Consider the following 25,489-nt stretch of genomic DNA (forward strand, 5'->3'; position numbering starts at 1 on the left):
AAAAAAAAAAACCTGCGGCGCGGCCAGAGCCAGGGTGCAGGGGGACTCCCTGCCCTGCAGATGTGCCCCGTCTAGCAGGGGGAGGGAGAGGGAGCGGAGGGAGAGAGAGAAGGGGGGCGGCCAGGGCTTCAGCGGGGCGCTGCCACACGGCCCCTCCCGCCATGCCCCCTGCCGGGAGGGCTCCACACCGCTCCGGTCGGCTGGGAGGGAAGGACGCGGGCTGCCCTGCCGGGCTTGCTGCAGGGCGCTCCCGTCCTCCACGCCGCTGCCCCCTACAGGATGGCCGGAGTGGAACAACAACAACAACAACAAAAAAGCGCCCGTGCCACCCTAGGATTGGGCGGAATGCCGCCTCCTACAAGCTGCCGCCCCAAGCACCAGCTTGCTCGGCTGGTGCCTGGAGCCGGCCCTGCACACATCCATCCCCCCCCATTGCCCCAACCACTGCTGCCTCCCCCGGCCCCGCACCCATCCCATCATCGCCTCTGGCCCCTGCTGCCTCTCCCTCCGCCTCCCCCACCCTCAATCCGGGGCTTAATGGGTCCTGGGACTTGCTGAGAAAAGTGATATTTACAAACATGTAAGTATCACTTGTCACAGCACACTTACTAGCTATCTGTATGTAAGCAGAGTCAGGATGAGCTCTACCCTGACATCTGGTGGTGAATTATGGCAAGTGTGGAAAAGAACTTCAGGGGCTGATCTTGTTTGCATAGGCACACCCACCCCACCTAGCATGAGCCCACGGCAGCCCAAAATGGTCACTTTGGCTGTTGTGGGATCCCCAGTTTCTCTGTTATTGGGGCAAGAGGAATAAAGTGTTGTTACCCTGATTATGTGAATCAAGGACAATGAAACTGTTTTATGACAGAGGGTCTCACCATCACCTAAGTAGCACTCGCTAGACAAGGGACATGGGTTCCAAAACCCAGTGAATTGAGAGAGGCTGGGGACAGATATTTGTACCTGATAGTATGCCCTTCTCCGTTGAGGGCCTGAAACATCAATTGCACCACTTCCTCTCTTCACTGTTGAATAGCAGAGCTAATTTTGATTCTATTAAGAATCTAGTTACAGACTGCTATGCTGAATTCACTTTGGGCCAATGGTGCACCAGCACTGGGGCTCCTCTACTATGAGCTGAAATCACTGAGTGCTGTGTTAACTAGTGGGGGAGCCTGAAGATTTATTGCTAAGTGGCTTGCAGAGCAGAGCAGTTTGTGGGAGGCTTGGCACGGCCCATGGGACGGCCAGTGGAGCTGAGCAGTTTGTGGGACGGCTGGAGTGGCTCACGGGACAGCTGGAGGAGCAGAGTGGAGCAGCTCGTGGTGAAGGCTGCAGCAGAACCCCATGGAGAGGCGGGGCAGTCAGCCTTGGACCACGTAAGGTGCCCCCTTAATATCCTGTGTGCCCCTTCCCCCCCACCTATTTCCACCCAGGCTGAGGAGGGGGTAAGACTCTGCAGATAAACTTTTGAACTCTGGGGCTGTACTGACCAAGGACAGAGACTTTTGGGTGATTCTTGAGTTTCTGGACTCAAGAGACTTTTGGGATTTTGGACTTTTGGGGGTGGGTCTTTTGCTCATGGTTTGTGTTATGAATCCTGTTTGTGGTGTTTTCCCAATTTAATGCTGATGTCGTTTACCTCATGTTATTAAACATTTTCTGCTACACTCAGACTCCGTGCTTGCGAGAGGGGAAGTATTGCCTCTTAGAGGCACCCAGGGGATGGTATGTAATTGTCCCAGGTTGCTGGGTGGGGGCTTGAGCCGGTTTTGCATTGTGTTATTGAAACAGAACCCCTAGATACAGAACCCGGCCCTTGTGGCTGCCAACTCAGATGGGCAGAAGGGTTACATGTGAAAAGTGATACCTGTATGTTTGTTAATATCACTTATCACTTTTCATAGCCTCCCAGGTACCTACTAAGTGTGCTCTGATGTTAACAAATATACAAATATTCATAGCAAGCCCCAGCACCCATTAAACCCTGGATTGAGGGGGGGGGAAAGGGGAGGCAGCATTATTTTTGTTATTAAGTCAGCCAAAAAAACCTAAAAATATATATTACAATTATTTGGATGTGAATGTGTGCAAATTTAATTGTTTTTCCTAAAGTTAATTAAGTATTTTAGGAAAAAAGTGTCAGTGTGGCCACCAGTGAGAGTTGGTGGCCACACTTTAAGGCCACCAAAAATTTGTTGTGAGAACCCCTGGCCTTGGCTACTTAGGAGTGGAGCTATTGAGCCCCAGTATCCTGGAGCAGCTCCCAGCAGGGATTGGGTGGGAAGAGCTGCCAGACCCTACATTTACCACCATTTGTGGCTAGTTCCTGATTCTGCTGTTGCGGCTTTTGTTGTGGAAAGGCCTTCCAGAACCTGGGCTCTTCCATACAACTCCTTAATTGAGACAGAGCCACAGCTTATTGTATCAGCTGTCATGTTTCTTGGCACAGATCAAGCTATCTTTAACTAGCCAGGATTCCATTCCAATTTTTCTATGACATAATCACCAGCACAGTTAAACAGGCTGGAGTATACTCTGCACTGATCTTTCCTTTTTAAATTGTATGAAACAAAATAGTGAATAGAGCCAAAATGTCAATACAAGGTTCAAAACTTTGTGTTAATTTAGGCATGAAATATAAAACGACAGCGCTGTAACTGTCTTATTTTGGTTTGAAAGAGCAGAAGTTGGTCAACATGGTAAACTGAAACTCCAACGGGGACCTGACTATCGTTCAGAAGATGCAACCACATGGTTATAAATTACAGTGGGCACTGATGGAAAGGTCACCCTTTCAGAACACGAGACACACTGATGGCTTCTAAATTAACTGTAACCAATCAGGAAAAAACCTGGGCATGGACAGCTCAGTGAAAACCTCTGCGCAACGGCCAGATATGGTCAAATAAGCAAACAAGATGGGTTAGGCTGTAGAATAAATAGAGAATAAAACTGAAACTAGTGTAATGCCATAACATACATTGAAGCTACATGCTCACCTTAAAGACTGACATCTACCTATCTTATTTACTTATATAGCCTTCATTACCATAGTACCTAAGTATCTGACAATCTTTAACATATTTATCCACACACCATCCCTGTAATGTAGGGAAGTGCTATTGTCCCCTCTTTACAGATAGGGAACCATACAGAGTCTAAGTGATTTGTCCAATTTTGTATAGGAAGTCCATGGCTGAGCAGGAAATTTAACCTAGATCTCCTGAGTCCTGGAATGGCACCCTAACTGCTACACCACCCTTCCTTTCTTCAGTTTTGGTTGCCCTCCCTTACAAAGAATATAGCAGAAATAGAAATTGTGACCATCTAGGAGCTAGCAGAAGTTTGTGAGTTTAATGGGATTTGGAGTACTGTATGACAGTTGTTTGGGGAGATTTTTTCCTTTATTTTGTACCTCCTGAAGGAACATTTGAACATTGCTGGAGTCTGGTGGGTGAACTCTGCTCTGTGAGAGAACTCATAAGAAAAATCAGGTTATACCATAACCATAAAAAGATCACTTTAAACACATTATTTTCCCCCAAATACCCAGCTGTTATACTGGCCAAAAGACAATGTTTTCCACCTGGGACTCAAACCTATCCTGTAAGAAATAAAGACCAGCAAGTTGTTAGTTGTATAGAAATGGCATTGCATTATGTCATTACAAAGCCTCTCATACACAGCTGCTTGATACATTTTAAGACTTCAACAACTTGTTCCAGCATTCTGTTCTCATTTGAAAAACATTAGACTAGAATGCCAGCCCGAACAGCAAGTAACCCAATACAGCCAAGGGATGTTCTCCAGCCTTACCCAGGGCTTCCCCCAAGGTTTGAGGAAAGAGGTATTAAATGGCCACCATGTGCAGGCTGAAAGTGAGCAAAGCTTGGAAAATGAACAGATGCAACTTAAGGATGAAATTCAGCCCTGTGCTGAGAGCTGGCACAAGGACTAGACACCACCTAAGTCCCACTAAAGCCCTATTTTGAGGGTTTAAATGAAACTTTAATGGATGCCTGACCCTTATGCATGGAGGTGCATCTGATCCTTAATGATTTAGAATAAGTGAAGAGTGGGAAGAGGCTTTCAGAGACAGGTACATCCTTTGGGAAAACCCTGCAACCAAAGGAAAAAAGTTTCTGTCTTCATCTTTAGGGTCTGTTGCTGGCAAAGAGGTGAAATGTCTGTGACTCCCATTCAAAGAGGACAGGCTCAGTTCAGCATAGTGTTTCTACCACCTTCTAAGCCACACAAGCTACAGAAGAGTCTGGGTATTGACGCAGCAGCAAGTCCACCTGTTTAGAAGAAAGGTCAACCTGCAGCAGAAAGACATGCCCCAACCAAACAACTACAGTCATGCAGTGTAGTGGGGGGGGAAAGGAGGTCATGAGGAAAATCCCTGTCTCCATACACATGGGCTGTCTGTGCCACTCACTCAGGGGAATTGGACCAGGCCAGTAACTTGAAACACCTAACCACAAACATACATAACCATCTCCACCATTTTGGGCCGGTAGCATATTCACAGACAGCACTCCCACTGGCTGTTGCTGTACCAGACCACTGAAGGATAGCTGTATATTTCCCAGCACATTTCTATCCACTGGTACCTTTCTGAAGTTAGCAAATTAGAGCAAGACCTGACTGGTGTCTTTTACAAATATTATTCCATTGGGCTTTGCTGGAACTCAAATGGTTTCTTCCGGGAATTGTTTACATTGCTGGATATGTCCTTCACATGGATCTGTGTGGGGGCGATCATGCCCCCCACCTCACATTGTGATACAGGCAGGAAAGAGCAACAGAAGTGCTCTCCCAGTTCATCTCTGTGCTTTGTGCCCTGGTTTCTGACACAATGAGCAGCTGGCCAGTGGATGCTGCTTGAGGCAAACCCCTTATTTATTTTTTGCATTATACAATGCTACTGAATGTTTTACTCTCTTCTGTGGTGTGTTTTCCATCTCAAACATCAGTTTCTTTCTCTCATCTTTCTTCCCTATGATGGCATTGACTGGGAGAGGACCAGATGATGCCCACTCCTTTCCTCCCTGTCATATATGTGGCAGTGGTCCCCAAACACCATCTATTGGTCAGTCAAGAGAGAAACACCATCCAATGGTGCATCACTGTAAGTTTAAGGCTAAGCATTTATTGTGGAGAGCGAGCAACTTTGCCAAGGAAGCGTGTCTGCAATTTCAGTGTCATTAATGGTGATGTAGCTTTTTCTGTATGTCTCCTTTAGGAGGTCTCAGGTGTGAGAAGTGCTACTAAAGGAGGTCCCAGAGGACTCTCATATATTAATGATATGATAGACTGTAAAGAAATTAGAAGTGATGGAATGCATAAGACAGAGTCTGTTTTTAATGAAATAAATACTACTGGGAATTGTGTGATTATGGGAGACTTTAACTTCCCAGATACAGATTAGAGGATACGTACTACTAATAACAGTAGGGCCCAGATTTTCCTGGATGTGATAGCTGAATCAACAAGAGGGGATGCCATTTTAGATTTGGTATTGGTAAGGAGTGAAGACCTCATAGAAGAACTGGCTGTAGGGGACAACCTTGGCTCAAGTGATCAGGAGCTAATTCAGTTTCAACTAAATGGAAGGATAAACAAAAATCGATCTGCAACTAGGGTCCTTGATTTCAAAACAGTTAGCTTTAATAAATTAAGGAAATTAGTGAGGGGAGTGGACTGGATCAAAGAACTCAAGGATCTGAATGTGGAGGAGGCTTGGAATTACTTTAAGTCAAAGTTGCAGAAACTATCTGACACCTGCATCCCAAGCAAGGGGGAAAAAATCATAGGGAAGGGTTGCAGACCAAGCTGGATAAGCAAGCATCTCAAAACGGTGATTCAGAGAAAGCAGAAAGCCAACGAGGAATGAAAGATGGGAGGGATCAGCAAGGAAAGCTGCTGCTTGTCAGAAAGCGCTGGGATAAAGTGAGAACTGCCCAAAGCCAAGCAGAGTGGGACCTTGCAAAGGGAATTAAAACCAATAGTAAAACATTCTATAGCCATACAAATAAGAAGAAAACTAGGAAAGAAGAAGTGGGACCGCTAAACACTGATGATGGGGTGGAGATTAAAGATTAACTAGGCACGGCCCAACACCTAAACAAATACTTTGCCTCAGTTTTTAATGAGGCTAATGAAGAGCATAGGGGCAATGGCAGGGTGGCTAATGGGAACGAGGATAGGGAGGTAGAAATTAGAGGTGGAAGTCAAACTCAAACAGTTTAGCGGGACTAAATCGGGGGGCCCAGGTAATCTCCATCCAAGAATATTAAAGGAACTAGCACATGCAATTGCAAGCCCAATAGCTATGATTTTAATGAATCTGTAAACTCGGGGGTCGTACCCTAAGACTGGAGAATGGCTAATATAGTTCCTATTTTTAAGAAAGGGAAAAAATGTGATCCAGGAAACTACAGGCCTGTTAGTTTGACCTCAATTGTATGCAAGGTCTTGGAACAAATTTTGAAAGAAAAGTAGGTAAGGACTTAAAGGTGAATGGTAATTGGGATAAAATACAACCTGGTTTATAAAAGGTAGATCATTCCAGACCAACCTGATCTCCTTCTTTGAGAAGATAACTGATTTTTTAGACAAAGGAAATGCAGTAAATCTAATCTACCTGGATTTCAGGAAGGCATTTGATACAGTTCCACATGGGATACTATTAGTTAAATTAGAGAAGATGGGGATTAATATGAGAACTAAAAGGTGGATAAAGGACCGGTTAAAGGGGGGACTACAACAGGTCATACTGAAAGGTGAATTGTCAGGCTGGAAGGAGGTTATTAGTGGAGTTCCCCAGAGATCAGACTTGGGACCAATCTTATGTAACATTTTTATCGCTGATCCTGGCACAAAAAGTGGGAGTGTGCTAATAAAATTTGCAGATGACACAAAGTTGGGAGGTATTGCCAATACAGAAGACGACCAGAATATCATACAAGAAGGTCTGGATGACCTTGTAAACTGGAGTAACAGAAATAGGATGAAATTTAATAGTGCAAAGTGCAAGATCATGCACTTAGGGACTAACAACAAGAATTAGGTGTCCCTAACCTCTGTTTGCCAGAAGCTGGGAATGAGCGACAGGGGATGGATCACTTGATGATTACCTATTCTGTTCATTCCCTCTGGCACTGGCCACTGTCGGAAGACAAGATACTGGGCTAGATGGACCTTTGGTCTGACCCAGTAGGGCCATTCTTATGTTCTTATGTAATTTTTGCTATAAGCTGGAGACTTATCAGTTGAAAGCAACAGAGGAGGAGAAAGACCTGGGTAATTGGTTGAACACAGGATGACTATTAGCCATCAATTGGATGCGGTCATGAAAAAGGCTAATGCAGTCCTAGGATGCATCAGGTGAGATATTTCCAGTAGAGACAGGGAAATGTTAATACCATTATACAAGGCACTGGTGAGACCTCATCTGGAATACTACGTGCAATGCTGGTCTGCATGATTAAGAAAGATTAATTCAAACTGGAACAAGTGCAGAGAAGGGCTACTAGGTTGATCCGAGGAATGGAAAACCTACCTTATGAGAGGAGACTCAAAGAACTTGGCTTGTTTAGCTTAACCAAAAGAAGGCTGAGGGGAGATATGACTGCTCCCTATAAATACATCAAAGGGATAAATACCAAGGAGGGAGAGGAGCTATTTAAGTTAAGCGCCAGTGTGGACACAAGAACATATGGATATAAACTGGCCATCAACAAGTTTAGGCTTGAAATTAGGCGAAGGTTTCTAACCATCAGAGGTGTGAAGTTCTGGAACAGCCTTCCAAGGGGAGCACTGGATTCTCTCCAATCTATCCACATCCTTTCTGTAGTGGGGGGGCCAAAACTGGATGCAATACTCCAGATGTGGCCTCACCAGTGCCGAATAGAGGGGAATAATCACTTCCTTTGATCTGCTGGCAGTGCTCCTACTAATGCAGCCCAATATGCCATTAGCCTTCTTGGCAACAAGGGCACACTGCTGACTCATATCCAGCTTCTCATCCACTGTAATCCCCAGGTCCTTTTCCGCAGAACTGCTGTTTAGCCAGTTGGTCCCCCGTCTGTAGCGGTGCATGGGATTCTTCAGTCCTAAGTGCAGGACTCTGCACTTGTCCTTGTTGAACCTTATCAGATTTCTTTTGGCCCAGTCCTCCAATTTGTCTAGGTCACTCTGGACCCTATCCCTGCCCTCCAGCATATCTACGTCTCCCCCCAGCTTAGTGTCATCTGCGAACTTGCTGAGGGGGCAATCCATCCCATCATCCACATCACTAATAAAGATTTTGAACAAAACCGGTCCCAGGACCAACCCCTGGGGCACTCCACTTGATACCGGCTGCCAATTAGACATTGAGCTGTTGATCACTACCCGTTGAGCCCGACAATCTAGCCAGCTTTCTATCCACCTTATAGTCCATTCATCCAATACATACTTTTTTAACTTGCTGGCAAGAATACTGTGGGAGACCGTATCAAAAGCTTTGCTAAAGTTAAGATATATCATGTCCACTGCTTTCCCCATATCCACAGAGCCAGTTATCTCATCATAGAAGTCAATCAGGTTGGTCAGGCATGACTTGCCCTTGGTGAATCCATGTTGACTGTTCCTGATCACATTCCTCTCCTCTAAGTGCTTCAAAATGTTTTCCTGGTTTCCAATGGTTTCCAAAATGGTATGATGGGCCTGCCTATGATGGCATGTGGCCTATTGGTGACTGGCAATGGCAAAAATCCAGAGCAGCTGGTGATGGGACACTAGACGGGGAGGGTTCTGAATTACTACAGAGAATTCTTTCCCAGGTGTCTGGCTGGTGGATGTCCACCTGCTCAGTGTCTAACTGATCACCATATTTGGGGTCAGGAAGGAATTTTTCCCCAGATCAGATTGGCTGAGTCCCTGGGGGGGTTTCGTCTTCCTTTGGAGCATGGGGCATGGGTCACTTGCAGGTTTAAACTGGTGTAAATGGTGAATTCTCTGTAACCTGAAGTCTTTAAACCATGATTTGAGAACTTCATTACCCAGCCAGAGGTTAGGAGTCTATTACAGGAGTGAGTAATTTCTATTACAAGAGAAGTGGCCTGCAATGTGCAAGAGGTCAGACTTAATGATCATGATGGTCCCTTCTGACCTTAAAGTCTGAGAATCAATAAGGCTTGAACCAAGGCAATGCACTCGCAGTGGTACTGGCAATGCTTGTGCAACATTAGGAGCACTTTTGTATGGGGATAACAGGGTTTTACAAGCACCTCTGGTGCCTGAACCATTGATGGCAACAACTTTTCTCTCTAGTATAGACAGTGATTGAGCTTCTAGTTTCCTGATTATTTCTCATACTAGAGTTTAGTTCTAGGTGAGCTTAAAAAATGTGCATGTTTATAAGTGGCGGGGGAAGCTGTTAACTAAAGGACAGCTATTGTTAGTCAAGGCCCAGAGCAAAGCTCACCGTATTTACATATGTTTCCCATGATTTTTGTGAACTTGAAGAAGAATGCACACAAACGCCAGTTATGGCCATTTTTAGATCAACATATAGCCAGCACCACCCTGAGATTCATGCTGAGGAATTTAAAGATTTATATGGAGATGTCTGAATTTAATGAATTAGCCCAGATGTGGATTAAACTCCCAGAGAAGAAAAGAGAAAATTACCTGTTGCTCTTCTGATGGCAGTTCAATAGAATTAGCGACTGCATCTACATTGTCTTCTGTGTGTGCCTCATTTTCTTCAGTTACTTCAGACTTTTCAGTCTCCTGACAACAAAGGAAAAGCACAGCAGAGAGAACATCAGGCACTTACAGAGGGGGTAAGAAAGACAATAGATGTACAAAACTGATTGCTTATGTGCTCTCTCAGAAACTCACTGTTCAAAGCCACCAAGTAACCACTATACAGTTGCCCTCATTTATTCAGACATTGGGCTATCTGACTTATTTCTTTCCAGGGAAATGAACAAGCAGCTAGTACAGAGTTCTTCATTTTTAGTGCTGATGCAAGTTTATGTGAGATGTGCAAGATCACACTCATCCATACACAAACCGTGGGTGCATCAGTGTACTCACTCCCTTTAAGACAAAAGTATGTGAATAGGCCCTAAGGAATTATTTGTCTGTTCCTTTTTAAAAAAAAAACAAAAAAAAAACCTCATCTCTAGCTCTGCTGTTAGGCGAAAGGACCACAATCCTTGTGAATTCAATAGAACTATTCAAATTCTTAAAGTTAAGCATGTTGCTTAAAGGTTTTGTTGGACTGGGACTCAGGGGGAATAGAACATGCTGGATGATTGGAATGGGTGAAAGTGGACTTCTGAGGGTGAACAAAATACTCAGCTATTACTTCCACAACTTTGTGCTCTTCACCCGAAACTTCACCGTTTGGAAGGTTTGATGTCTCTTCAGCAGTTTTCGCCTCCTGAATCAGGGAAAATGAACAATATATGAGAAGCTGAATAAATCTACAGAACAAAGTTGGAGAAGGCAGGTGCTAAGAAAAAAAATGTTTAAAGATGTCTACCAGCATGACACATTTTGGCAACTGACTCAGTACCTCTTTATACTGATAGTATTATTATTAAAAGGGCATTCCAAGAGCCATTTGTTGGCTTACTGTGCCCTTTACACTTCTGGCTTTTGGCCATGCAAACTAACAAAGGAATTCTAGAATAAAAATGGTGCTCTTAACCTTAAAAAAAGAATTCTACTATTACAAGAGGTTTTATAAATTTGTTGAAATTCTCTTGCAAAATATTGCATTTATCATTTTGCTTATGCGAATGACAGTTTTCTTTAGGGACACTTTTTTGTAGTGACTCATAAAATTAAAAGACATAGCTCTTATTGAGCATAGCTTTAAAAAAAAATTGCCTTTAGATTTCTTATGCCCCTTTCCTCACTGGCATTAATGGCTCTTTATAAATATTTAAAACAAGAAACGAGGATAAAATATCCATAAAAATATACCACCATACAAACTATCCCAGGCTAACAGGACACTTACCCAAATACAAGCTTAAAGGAGTGGTTAGGAGAATTAGACTGATAGTAATATTTTACCACCAAATACATACACACACACCTTCACTGAGATGTGCACATCTACTACCAAGGGCAGAATTTAGTTTTGTATGATGTGTGAGAGAAACGGACTCAAAAACATATGAATGATGACTATAGAAAGTCATACTGAAATAATGCTATTTGGAACCTATTCATGAATCTACCATTTCAAAGCACCCCAAATAGTTTTTGTTCATTTAAAATTAAGCAACATTCCTGCAAACTGATTAATCTTTTTCTTGTCAATAAAACACGTCTATCAGTAAACTATACAGCTACCTTAAGAGTGCACATTTTCTCTTTTTCAATTTCACATTCAGAGATGCTTTAAAGGGAGAATTCTCCATTTACTAAAGTATATATGGGACTAAACCTCAAAATCAGCACAGCAAAAACAAAAAGGATTTAGAGATGAGTAACACATACACGTCCAGATTCTCATCTGCTGTAAATCAGCATCGCTCCATTGAATTCCTAGAACAACTGCGGAAAGGAATAGTCTAGCGGAGAGCTATCTGCTTGCTGGAGTTCTGGGAGATGTAAGCTATAATCTATTTTTGCTAAATAGCAGTAGACAAGGATAACCCATTATCTCCCCACAACAAATAACCCACTGTCAGCATTCAAACCTGGCTAACTACTCCGAAGCCATGATGGTACAATACACTGCTTGCTAACTTAATTTAATTTAAGTAACAGTCTTCTCATGAACAGGATGCCTCTCCTGTAACATTTGAGAAAAAGATCAAGGGATCAATCACACTATACTTCTGAACACACAGAGCCGTTGTTTTAAATTTGTCTCAAAATAAACATTCCCAGAAACAATCTCTTGACTTCTTTGAAAAATGGGTTCCCTTTATAAAAACAGTAGCTTGGATATGCAAGAAATAGAAATATTTTCAAAACCAGGAGCATACTGGAGGTTAAATCTGTAAAAAGCTGTCAGCTAATCTGTACCCACTACAGATTAATCTACCAGTTAGGCATTACATTGTGAGTGCTTTTCTGGTGGATGGTTCCTTTTTCTTTACTTTATCTCACCTAATTATTTCATAAGAACCCATCTAGGACTGGAGGGGGGGTTGGTTGTTTTTAAGCTTGCTCAGCACCGCGTGATTATCTTTCCATGCGCATTAACAAAGACTGATAAAGAATGTTGAAAACAGAAATGCCACTCCCACCTTTGCCAAATTCAGCCAGACTTCTTACATAGCCATTCAGTGTCACATTCCGTACAAGTATGAAAGGGGAAGGGGCATCAGGAAGATCTCTCTCCAGCCTTACCTCACCACCCTGGTGATACCAGAGACTGAGCTATGTGAGCCTAAATCACTAGAGTTACAACCTTTATTGGGCATGGCTCAGATACATATGCCTAAGCCCCACCATCTACACTGGGGGCCTGATCCAAAGCCCATTGAAGTTAGTGGAAAATCTGCCACTGACTTGTATGACCTTTGGATCAGGCCCTAAAAATACAGCCATCCCCTGCATTCAGACCTGAAATGATACACTCTTTTTTGTTTGGAAGTTAGGATTAAAATAGACCAGGTTTAAGATCAGGTGTTCCTTCAGCGCACATAAATAGATTAAAGAGCTTATAAACACACAAACTCCTTCTCTCCAGAGGGGTATAAAATTGTATTACTCATCCATGCTAAATGATACCGTAGGAGATGTAATTACGGTTTTGGAAGACTAGAGATGTAGTGGCAGACTGAATTATTCGTGGTATAAATCAATAAGTAATTTGGCTCTTTGAAATGTCATGTAAGTTTAGGGCTAACAAACCCATTGGAAATGATAATATGCTCAGCACTTAGAAAAAAATATCAAGTGCTTTGCCCTGACCCTGCAAAGACTTATGCAAATACTGAATGGTAAGCACAAGTGTGATCTCGTTGAGTTCAGCAGAACTCCTCATGTACTTAAAGGTAAGCACACATTTAAGTGCTTTGCTGGATAAGGGCCTACAAGTGCTGTAAAAACATGTATCAATATTATTATTAATTCTTTGTATTGTAGTAGCACCTGGGGACCCCAATCATGGAGCAGGGCCCCACTGTGCTAGGCGCTGTACAAACAGAACAAAAAGACTGTCCCTGCCCCAAGCTTACAATCTACATGTAAAATGAGAGACAACTGGTGGATACCACAGATAGGCAGGGCTCGTCAGACAATACTGGTCAGCATGAAAAGCAGCATACCAGCTTCATGCTAATTGTCCTAAAGCCTCAGTGAGGAGAGATACTGTGAGGGAGAAGCACACTAACTGACTTATTGACTTTATAAATTTTCCATGTTATGATTTTAAAAAATGATCTCTGTGTACTAGTAAGTTCCTGAGACAAGAAGAGATTTACTGGGAAATATTGTTTAGAGAACTGCCATTAGCACCACCACCCTTCTAAATTCACCATGCATCTCCAAATTCATACCACTGGCCATCGGTTTCACCATACTCCCATTACATTTCACCTGAGGGTTGAATTGACAGCCAGGTGAAAGAAAAGCAGCAGCAGCACAATGAGGTCATTTATATGACAAGCTATAACCACTCTGGCCTCCAGTGAAGATGCTGAGAAATACTCTGCAATAAACGCTAAAAGTAGGTGTTTGTCCTGATCTATAGATCTCTCTCAAATTCAGATGCAGATTTTAAATGGTGCTAGATCTAAAGATAGTTCCATGTTTTCATTTTTTTTAAGTGCTGTAAGGCATTCATAGAATCATAGAATATCAGGGTTGGAAGGGATCTTAGGAGGTCATCTAGTCCAACCCCCTGCTCAAAGCAGGACCAATTCCCAACTAAATCATCTCAACCAGGGCTTTGTCAAGCCTGACCTTAAAAACCTCTAAGGAAGGAGATTCCACCACCTCCCTAGGTAACCCATTCCAGTGCTTCACCACTCTCCTAGTGAAAACGTTTTTCCTAATATCCAACCTAAACCTCCCCCACTGCAACTTGAGACCATTACTCCTTGTTCTGTCAGCAACTCCATCTCCAGATCTGAAAGCTAGCACCTTGGTACAGCAGATAAATCAGTAGAAACCATTCTTGCTTGTTACTAATAGCACCAAAAGGTTGTTTTTTCTGGCAACATGTCCTAAGCATATTGTTTTCAACATTTGTGGCGCTGTCACTGACTGGACATCTTAATAGCCTTGGATGTAGGCTAAGAATGGGTGAACTCTTTAAGGGGAAAAATAAAGTACTTTTCTCCACAGAAAAAAGGCAGGGGACTGGACTCGATGACCTTTCAAGGTCCCTTCCAGTTCTATGAGATAGGTACCTAGCTGAGCAATGCATGAAGGAATGGATGGTGTATGAAGTGAGAAAACAGGAGAAATACAATTTTCTTAATCCTATTGATTCACAACATTTTGATGATGATGATGATGATGATGATATGTAGCACATGTAGCTTCTTTAATCCCCTAAGTGCCCTATGGACATTCACTAAATTATTTCTCATAAGACTCCTCAGAGATAGACAAATAAGTGTTGATATTCCTGGGATAAAGGTGGGAAACTGAAGCAGAAAGTTTAAAGGATTGTCCCGAGGTCACCCAGGGAGTCAGCAGCAAAGACAAAATTAATAGTAGTAATGCCTTTGTTTTATGTATGTGACTTACATAACTTTTCATTTATAGCTCTCAAAGCTCTTTACAAAGGAGATAAGGATCATTATCTCCATATTTACAGACACAGAAAGAGGCTCAAAAAGGTGACGAGGGTCACCAAGCAGAACAAGGACTAGAATCCAGGTCTTTTGAATTCTACTTCAGTGTTTTAGCCACTAGGCTATGTTAGAATAAAGGCGTGTATTGCTACCAATCTTGTGCTCAGACTATGTCTCACCCCTCTCTTGATTCATTATATCCATGTCTGCCATGAGAAAAATGGCAATATTTAGATTTGATCACATTTGAGCATAATAAAAGATAGAGTTATAAGCCCCGTAGATGAACATGACATGTTAGGGACAAGCCATCACAGCTTCTGTAAAGGAAAAAATAGCATGCCTCTCTATTATGCTAGAATATATCAGCATGTCAACAAAATATAGCGAATAGAGGAGAACTGATAGAGATAGTGTATATGGACTTTCCAAAAGTCTTTGATGAAGTCCCTCACAAGAGGCTATTAGCAAACGACAGAATTGTGATGTGAAAGATAAAGCATTGCCATGTTTTAGAAACTGGCTAAGAGAAAGAAAAATAGAAGAGGAATAAATGGCTACTTTGCATAACAGAGCAAATGTTAACAGTGGAGGAGCCTCCGGGACCTGTATTAAGACCAGTACTCTAAGACCTAGGAAAGGGGTGAACAGTGTAGTGGGAAAACTTTCAGAGGATACAACATTATTTAAGTTAGACAAAACTGGAGAAGATTGTGAAGAAATGTACAGGGACCCCACAGGAGAAAGGAAAAAAAGGATTAATAAAAAACAGTGATTTATATGAATACGGTGAACATCCACAATTACATTAGTTAGGATTAAAAAATAGAAGAATATAAACCCTCACACTTCAGGTCAAAAGATGACCACAAACTGATGAGATTAGGAATAAATTTCCCCTCTGTACAGGTTAATTCCTCAATTGTCCATTGCAAAGTTTCTTGCAGCTTCCTCTGAAGTATAAGATGTCAGAAATGGGATATTGGACTAGATAACCACTGTTCTGGTCAAATTTGGAAATTCCCTTGTTATCTCTATCCCTACTATAGGTGGAGTTGGCCTATTATAACAAAAGTTAATTATGAATCAGTGTTGTGCACAAATGCCACTTGATCAACACAATCTGCACAATAGTGAGGGGGATGGAATGCCCCCTCCAGCACCATAGAACAGCTGCAATTCAACAGACAAGGGGTGATCAGCTATGAAACCATGTGCAGGGGGAATCAGCACGTCCAGCACAACAGAGCTGGGCTTTGAGCTTTATGTGGGACAGTGCAGAAGGGTGGTTTGTGGCACACCACGGGCCTAGTTAAAGGGTCCATGGTTGTAAGGACCAAATATCTACAACTCCCTCTGTCAGATTAAACAAAGTCACAGTCTCCCATTTCCTGATAGGGGCTATCCACCCGGATAGGGGAATGGATTCTGTATCCTAGCCCTGCATAGTTCTCCCATACAAAGCCTGTTCACTCAGGGCTCTGTGCAATGGGGTTTGTGTGGCTTTTACCCATAATTTAATTAGGGATTGTTGTATTGTTTCAAAGTTGAATATGGCAAACTATATGTGCTTTTTTTAAAGTAGCAGAAGAGGTTGTAACAAATCCATGGTGAAAGAAAGAGGGCTGGAAGACTTTCTATTGGAAAGCCTGCATCGTTGTTGTTTTTTTCTTAAAAGACTTTGCTGCAGCCCTGTGCCAGCAAACTAACTTCTTATTGCAGCACTTGTCACTGTCCATTATTTTACATGCTGAGTCAGGGCCTACCTCCATCTTTTACTAAATTAAAATGAATGGGCCTCAGCAAAGAACAGAAATTCATACCTTTGTACCCGGAGGAGGTGCCAGACCCAGGAATGAATAAATAATGTTTTCTTCCTTGGCAGAGAAGAAGGATTCGAAGTCCTAGAAAAGGAATTAAACAAAGAACAAGGAATTGGTAAGAAGCATATGCAAAAGAGAACAGACCCTACAAATCCTTCCATACATTGCCCCCAAATCACTACTCTCATGACTAAGGATTTGCAGAATCTGAGACATAGAAAGAAGCATATTTAGATCAATGTGTTTAATGCCACTTGGCAAAACAAATACACTTCTGCATCTTTGTAAGGACTAGGCAGAATCTGGCCTTAAATTAGGCACAACATAGCAATGGATGAGAAACAAAGTAAGGGGGAAGGAAGGACCAGGGTTACAACATCATAAGATGTGCTTGATATTAAATAAACACACCCTGTTAGTTCCTCTTTGGATAAAGTTGTTAAACTGTAAGTGTCCCAATAATTTACATGTACATACATGGTATCTCCAATAGATAACCAGCCCTAGGATCACACCAAGACCAAACCACCCGAGTCATTTAAAAACAACACCCAAGACAGATAGTAAGAAACACAGCAATTTCAATGTGTTCCTGGTATCTGATAATAATTTGCACATAAGTAACCTTATAAATGCATACTCTACCATACCTGTGGTAGAGTTACCATTTACATTTCGGTAGATTAAGGACAACTGTATGAAAAATATAGTCAAAGTTTATTTTTAAACAAGCAATACCCCATAAACTCATACATTTTTATCACACTATATACAATCTTTTGCATGATTACTGCTGAAACTCAAGACAAAAATGCATCATATATTGAGTATCAGCTATGCCAGACATTAGATACAAAAATAAGGGATTTACCTCAAAATATGGGACACTCCTTAAAAATAAGGAGCAAATGATCAGTCTACTCTAGAGATCCAGATCACATAATGAACAGGAAGTTTATTTTCAACTTCTTCCTTAGAAGTTTTCTTTGTCAGGTAAAAGCAAATGCAGGAAAACAACGCAAAGTACTCAGTGTATTTAGAAAGTGACGAAGACCTCTGTGTAGACACCAATAGAAGAAGCAGCTTAAGTAAGAGATTAAGTAAAGAATATAATTGTCAGCGTAGATGGTTTATAATGAATACTAAAAACTAATGCTAGTTCTAGGCACTGAAAATACATCCAGTTATAATGTGTGAGTCTTCCAGTGGCAACACCAAAATATCCATAAGAAAATTAAGATTCTAGCCATTTACAAAATAGCACTTAAAACTCTTGGAGCCTGTCAAAAAACCTCTCCCACCCATATCCTCTGTGTGACAGATACGGTCACAGAGACCCCCTTGTGATTGTCACCTGATGTGCTGAAATTACCTCTGAGCCCATTTTCCCTGCCAGCTTGGGACTTCCAGAACCCTGTCTTGTTGAGCCAGACATGCTAGCCTGCTTCAGACTAAACTGAAAACAGCTCAGCAGGTACCTGACTCCAGAACCCAAACACCCAGCTCCCAATGGGATCCAACCCCCAAATAAATTCGTTTTACTCTGTATAAAGCTTATACAGGGTAAACTCATAAATTGTCCGCCCTCTATAACACTGATAGAGAGATATGCACAGCTGTTTGCTCCCCCAGGTATTAATCACTTATTCTGGGTTTATTAATAAACAAAAGTGATTTTATTAAGTATAAAAAGTAGGATTCAAGTGGTTTCATGTAATAACAGGCAGAACAAAGTAAGTCACCAAGCAAAATAAAGCAAAAACATGCAAGTCTAAACCTAATACATTAAGAAACTGATTACAGGTAATATCTCACACTCAGAGATGTTCCAATAAGCTTCTTTCACAGACTAGACTCCTTCCTAGTCTGGGCCCAATCCTTTCCCCTGGTACAGTCCTTGTTAGTTCCAGTAGACATCTCAGGTGATAAGCAGGGGTTTTCTCATGACTGGCCACCCCTTTGTCTTGCTCCACCCCCTTTTATAACTTTGGCACAAGGCGGGACTCTTTTGTCTCTCTGGGTCCCCACCCCTCCTTCTAAATGGAAAAGTACCAGATTTAAGATGGATTTCATTATCAGGTGACATGGTCACTTGTCACTGTAAGACCCCAAGTCTCCATTCCTCCTGGGCTGGCCCACACATACACAGGAAGGCTTTCAAGTAACTAAGGCCATTTACAACTGATTGTTTCTGGAGCACCTTTAATGGCCTCCACTTATTATGTTTACATCAGTGATACAAGTTTATATCTTATTCTCCTAACTCCATATATAGAAATAATACATGCAAACAAATAGGATGAACACACTCAGTAGATCATAAACTTTGTACTTATAGGAAGGGAGTGGGAAGAGGCATTATGGGCAGGTTGAAGATATAGACAGTGGTTCATGAACTAGCCCACAAATACTTATATGGGATACAGTGGCTTGTATTTGTGGGCTAGTTCATGAACCACTGTCCATATCTTCAACCTGCCCATAATGCCTCTTCCCACTCCCTTCCTATAAGTACTGCTCTAGGGTCTGATACCTACACATCCAGCGGAAATGTGCTATTTCTGCCAGGGACAGGAGGAAGGATTTGGCCTATTGTATTTATATGTATTTCCATCCATTATTAATCCAAATAGCATTTCCAGGTGTCCAACCAAATACTAAAATTAGGTACTGTAACAAGCCTGCTGTGCTATGCTCCTTAGGTATGAAACTTGAGTCCTGCTCACATTAGAACTCTTGTAAGGCTAATTTCAATACTAATTTGATTTAGCTTTTAAAAATAGTTATTGTAACTGCCTTTTTTTAAAAAAGAACACTGCACAGCACTCTGAGATGCTTTCACAAAGGATGTTGTATAAATATAAATTTGTAGTAACATGCAAATTCTTTTTTCCCCAATATAGCTTCACACACAGAGTCAAATATTGCACATTTATAATTTACAGGTGCTGCAGCTGGTCTGCCTAGCTTTATAAGGCAGTTGCTCTTTAATGGTATACAGCCATTATGTAACTTCTCTTTATGGAATCTCAAAAATCTTTATTGCAACACTGGTCACCAAGAAGTTGGGGGATAGGTATATGAAGGGATACCTTGCATTCACCTATGTTAAGATAAACAGGGTCTGTTATCCCCTCCCTCCCCCCACCCTTCATATTTATATAAGAAAAGTAACCACTTCATTATTTGAACCTTCTGTGCCTTTGGAAAATGGCAATATGGAAATATACATCCTTCAAGTTGAGGACGGTGTACCAGTCTCCAGGATCCAGGGAGGGGATAATGGAGGCCAGAGGAGACTATGCGGAACTTCAACTTCTTGAGATAATTGTTGAGGCCTCGCAGGTCCAATACGGGGCACAGACCCCCCTTGGCCTTCGGAATGAGAAAATACCGAGTAAAACCCTTTCCCTCTTAGGTGTAAGGGGACTTCTTCTATGGCCCCAACTTGCAGGAGAGCTTGCACCTCTTTGGCGAGAAACTGCTCGTGAGAAGGGTCCCTGAAGAGGGATGGGGAAGGGGGGTGGGAGGGATAGAAATAAACTGTAGGGTATACCCCACAGCCACAGTGCTGAGGACCCACCGGTCCAATGTTATAGCGGCCCAAGTGGGGAGGAAAGGAAAACGGTGGTTTGAAAACAAGAGGGGTGCAGGATCCTGGCTGCAGACTGGGAGGTCGCCCTTGGGTTCACCCTCAAAATGCTTGCTTGTTACCAGGCAGGTAGCAGGAGGAGCCCGAGTGGCAAGAAGGGGCTGGTTGTTGGCCTTGACAGCACTTACAGCCCTTGCCCTTCCTGTGGTAGGGCTCCGGTCGGGCCTGACTGCTTGGTCTTTGAGGTTGCTGCGGTCTGAACCTCTTTCTAGCAGAGGCCGGTGTATAGAGACCCAGGGAATGTAGAGTAGCCCTAGAGTCCTTAAATCCATGTAATCTTCTCTCTGTTTGTTCTGCAAACAGGGCTATGCCCTGGAAGGGGAGGTCCTGGATTGATTGCTGAGTCTCCATCGATAGCCCGGAAGACATCAGCCACGATGCTCGCCTCATTGACACGGCCATTGCGATGGACCTGGCAGCTGCGTCTGCCGTGTCGGAGGCGGTCTGAAAGGAGCCCCTTGCCACCTTTCTCCCTTCATCTAAAATGCCCAGGAACTCTTGCCTGGAGTCCTCCAGCAGCGAATCTGCAAACTTGGCCACAGACTGCCACAAACTGAAATCATACCTCCTGAGTAAGGCCTGATGGTTTGCCACTCATAACTGGAGGCTGGCAGATGAATAAATTTTTCTGCCAAATACATCCAGCCTCTTGCCGTCCTTGTTTTGGGGAGTTGAGCTGGGTTTCCCCTGCCTGTCCCTCTCGTTGGCTGCAGGGACCACTAAAGAGTTCAGGGCGAGGTGGGAATACATGTATTCAAATCATTTCACAGGGACATAATACTTCCTCTCTACCCACTTGGAAATGGGTGGAAGAGAGGACGGGGTCTGCCATAGGGCTTTTACCAGCTTTACTGCCCCTTTGTGTACCAGGAGCACCACCCAAGATGGGGCTACCATGGCCAGAATGTCAAATAAGGTGTCAGAGGGTTCCGCCAACTCCTCTGCTTCCAATCCCAGGTTTGCCGCCACCCCCTTTAGCAGTTCCTGGTGTGCCTTGGCATCGTCCTGTCCCCCTGTCCTGTATTGGACAGGCCCACCACTGCCTCATTGGGTGCGGATGACGAGGAGGCAAGGGTGGGGACAGGGGCTTGCTCAGCATCCCCCGCATGGGTGGTCTCCACCGAGGCCAGAGGGTGCTCCTGGGCCCCTTGCTCAGACCCCTCTTCTGATTCCAGGGGAGAGCAGGAGACTGTCACCGACCTCCTCTCTGACGCCCCTGACACTGAGTGCTGCATCTGAGTCTCTCATGCCTGGGGGAACCCCCATGGGTTCCAAAAGTGCCACTGGACAGGCCATTGGCCCTGGGGCAATGCACTGGCCAGTGGCCCTGGAAGAGCCCCCCCAAATCTGGTTGGGTGTGGCTGGCCCGAGGGACCCGCTATCTCCTTAGCTTCCGAGCCCCAGGAGGAAAGTTCCTGCCATGGGGACCACTGCAGTGCCGATGCTGCGTCCATGACCCTGCTATCCTGGCCACTGCGGCTGGGGAACAGGTACCGGGGTTCCGGGTCCTGGTGCCATCTGTCCGGGGACCAGCAGCGGAGCTCGATGGATCTGTGAGGGTACACCAGCAATTGACGCCTAGAGCTCTGGGACCCCAGAGAACGGTGCCATGAGTCCAGTGATCTGCATCTCGGCTCCGGGGCCTGGTCTCATGGTCCCAGAGATCAGCATCATGATTCCGGTGGACTTCATTGCTCTGAGGAGCAATGCCCCCGCTCTGTCAACTGGTGCCATGATTCCAGAGACCGGTGGCGTGCTGCGGCTCTATTCCGACCATAGGGCGAGTGATGCTATGCCTCGGGGCACCAGTGCCAAGAATCCAGCAAGTAGTGCCCTGAACTCCAGTCAACATGGGCAGGTCAGAAGCGCATCCCTGGGGATCGATGCTTCGACATTGACGGCTGTCGTGCCAATGCCACACAGACGGAGACAGTTACACAGACCCCAGTGCTGGCTTCCCTCTAGAGATGACTACGTCTTGACGGGGCATTGGTGGCACCAGCAAAGACATGATGTCTTTTGCAGCCTGGAAGTCCTCCAGTTTGGATGGGACCTCCAGGTGTGGGGACCTCTGCCACTACCCAGAGTGGTTGGTGGGTCCCTAGGAAGGCTGGATAGCCTAGCCAGCAATCAGGAGTGCAAGTACGGTAGTACCCCATGCCTGCAAGAGATTTCTAGCTGGTACGGGGTACCGGAAAGACAGGGGGCCACCAGACGGCCCCCATGGAGCTGTGTAGCCCCGCTGGAGGACATGGCTGGAGGGGTGGGGCTGTGCTCTGCTCCTTTCCCCGCTGCTGCAGCAGGGAAAACATGGCTAGGGCATTCATTCTTAACAGCACAATACATATGCTAACAAACTTAAACAAAGGCTTTGTTTAAGTTTGTTGGCATACGTATTGCTGTTTTACATTGGTCAGGACCAAGTCAAAGGCACAGGAATTGGTTGTTAGTGTCCTCCACCCACAACAGAGCATCCCTGTCAGTGTGATTTTACAATGGCAGAAGATACACATCAAACACCGGAGACCACATTTTCCAGATTTTCTTTTGAAAATCTGGCCCTTATCTAGGTGCCTAAATGGGAGTTGAGCTCTCTTGAAACTCTACCCTGGTGAGTGCTGACCACTTGAAAAATCAGGCTCTGAGCTTTGAAAATCTAGCCTTATGTGAGCTGTGGTTTCTATTTAATTAACCTCATTGGGGCTTGAGCGGTAACTGAGAATGGCTCCTAGATCTGGGTTAATATGCAAAAAAAAAAGTATTTATGAGCATTTATTTGAATGAAAACCACAGATTCACCTTGATAATGTTCACCTCCCTTTTAATTCATGTCTCACAACATTTTTACAAGTAACATTTTAATCTGCAAGAATGTTCCTAGACAGTGAAGTTCTCTTAGATACTTGAGGAAATGCCTTTTTGTGTCGGAACCATCTACACCTCTACCCCGATATAATGCGATCCGATATAACACGAATTTGGATATAACGCGGTAAAGCAGCGCTCCGGGGAGGTGGGGCTGTGCACTCCGGCGGATCAAAGCAAGTTTGATATAACGCGGTTTCACCTATAACGCAGTAAGATTTTTTGGCTCCCGAGGACAGCGCTATATCAGGGTAAAGGTGTATCTGTCTCAGGTTCTGAACACCTTTTCCTCCTGTTTAGGAATGCTTGTCATCAAGTCAGGGAGCAGACAGGATAACAGCTGGGCCCAGATCTTCAAAGGTATTTAGGCACCTAACGCCCAGGCATTTCAATGGGAATTAGGTGCCTAAATACCTTTGAGGATCTGGGCCCATGTAACTAAGTCATGGGCCCATGTCAGACCAGTCATGACATGAATGAGGAATAGATTTCATGACTATTTTGTTTAACAATTTTAAATGATGAGCAAGTCTCTAATAAATAAAATCAAAATCTGTTCATGGATAATTCTCAAACAGGGGTCAAAGGGATGATCTACGTGCTGTAAGTAGCTAACCAAGGTCTAGTGGTGACTAAATGGTGCTATGAAGATGCTGACTGAAACCAGTATGGGCACAGAACTAAAGGACCTAAGTGGCCTGGTTGGCTGAATAAATGAAGGATTCACTTTTGGGCAGCAGCTCTTGCGGTTTTGCAGGCTGAGCAGCCTCTGTCCCTCCATATCAGGCTACGTGTCCTTGGGGTTTATTGTTTTCTATTCCGCATGTGACACCTCTGCTGCTATTGTTTCCAGATGTGACCTTCATGTTTTGGAAAAGTGTCTGATGATGAACCTGGCATTACAAGATGAATCTAATACCAAACAATAAAACAGGGAAAAGATGTAGGGCTCTGTCTAGAATAATATACAAGGGAGTTCAATCTAATTATGCAACAAGAAAACTCAGCTAACCAGTAGTGAAAGAAATAAATTTCCCCTTGTAACACTGGGAGCTATGTTACACCAAATATCGGACTGAAACACTGAGGGAATTATTATTGTATATAAGCCACTGTCTAGGAACAATGCACTATACCTGGCTGAAAGAGAGAACTCAAAGATCAAGGAAGATTCTCCTATAAATCTTTCCTCTTTACATATCCTCTCCTTTTCTCCATTCATATCTTCTTTCCCTCTCTGCTCCTTTCCTTTTCTGTATCCTTGTGTGTGGTAGATGTGATGGTTTTATGTTTTGTGTGTATTGTATCTTTCAATTTCTAGGAATTTTTCACATCTGCAGAGCTCGTTGCCTGTTTTGTTCCCAGAGTTGCTCGGTGTGTTAAGGGAAAGTGGGCTGATTGTCCTTCCTATCCTTCTTTCATTTAAGAAGTTTTCAATTTGGGGTGCTGCTGGATCCTCAATGACACCTGGAAATACAGGTGGCACCAGGGGCCCAAAGCATCATTTTGCATATCTGTTTAATAGATGGAGTTGTAAAATTTTAGACAGGTAAGGGGGATGTCGGAGGGCACGGGAAGAGCATGAAGGCCCTGGGCTGGGTGGGGAGGAGTCACATGGAGGATCATTTGGGGAGGTCACGTGCCCTCCCTTGTGCAGGGGCGTCTCTACGTATTTTGCCACCCCAAGCATGGCAGTCAGGCAGCTTTCGGAGGCGCGTCTGCGGGAGGTCCGTCTGGTAGCGCGGATTTGGCGGCATGCCTGTGGGAGGTCCGCCGGTCCCACAGCTTCGGCGTACCTGCCGCTGAATTGCCGCCAAAACCGCGGGACCAGCGGACCTCCTGCAGGCATGCTGCCGAAGGCTCCCTGACTGCCACCCCCACAGCGACCAGCAGGCCGCCCCCCGCAGCTTACCGCCCCGCAGCTTGCCGCCCCCCTGCAGCTTGGTGCGCTGGTGCCTGGAGCCGCCCCTGCCCTTCTGTCCCTCCCATGAGTGCAGTACCGGCAAGCAGGGCCGGCTCCAGGCACCAGCCGAGCAAGCTGGTGCTTGGGGCAGCAGATCGAACGAGGCGGCATTCCGCCCAATCCTAGGGCGGCACGGCAGCTTTTTTTTTTTGTTCCGCTCCGGCCGCCCTGTAGGGAGCGACACCACGGAGGACGGGAGCGCCCTGCAGAAAGCCCGGCAGGGCAGTCCTTGTCCTTCCCTCCCCGCTGACCGGAGCGGAGCCCTCCCGGCAGGCGGCATGGCACGGCGGGAGGGGCCGAGTGGCAGTGCCCCGCTGTAGCCCTGGCCGCCCCCCTTCTCTCTCTCTCCCGCCCGCTTCCTTCCCCACCCCCGTTAGCCAGTCCCCCTGCACCCGAGCTCCGGCCGCGCCGC

The 25,489-nt window shown here is 44.4% G+C and overlaps 1 protein-coding gene across 1 annotated transcript in view; it reads right to left on the reverse strand.

Annotated features, from left to right (window-relative positions):
* Positions 1–25,489, reverse strand: part of LOC112117099 (SH3 domain-binding glutamic acid-rich protein-like) — a 43,646-nt gene that overhangs the window by 2,425 nt on the left and 15,732 nt on the right. The window contains exons 3-5 of the mRNA XM_029911401.1: positions 16,598–16,678; positions 10,370–10,444; positions 9,685–9,786 (exon numbers count right to left, since the gene is read on the reverse strand). Of these exons, the coding sequence (XP_029767261.1) occupies positions 9,685–9,786; positions 10,370–10,444; positions 16,598–16,678 (258 nt within the window). The remainder of the gene's footprint in view (positions 1–9,684; positions 9,787–10,369; positions 10,445–16,597; positions 16,679–25,489) is intronic.

The sequence above is a fragment of the Terrapene carolina genome, unplaced genomic scaffold, assembly GCF_002925995.2.
Source record: "Terrapene carolina triunguis isolate 2854851 unplaced genomic scaffold, T_m_triunguis-2.0 Scaffold30, whole genome shotgun sequence".
NCBI classification, from domain to species: domain Eukaryota; kingdom Metazoa; phylum Chordata; order Testudines; family Emydidae; genus Terrapene; species Terrapene triunguis.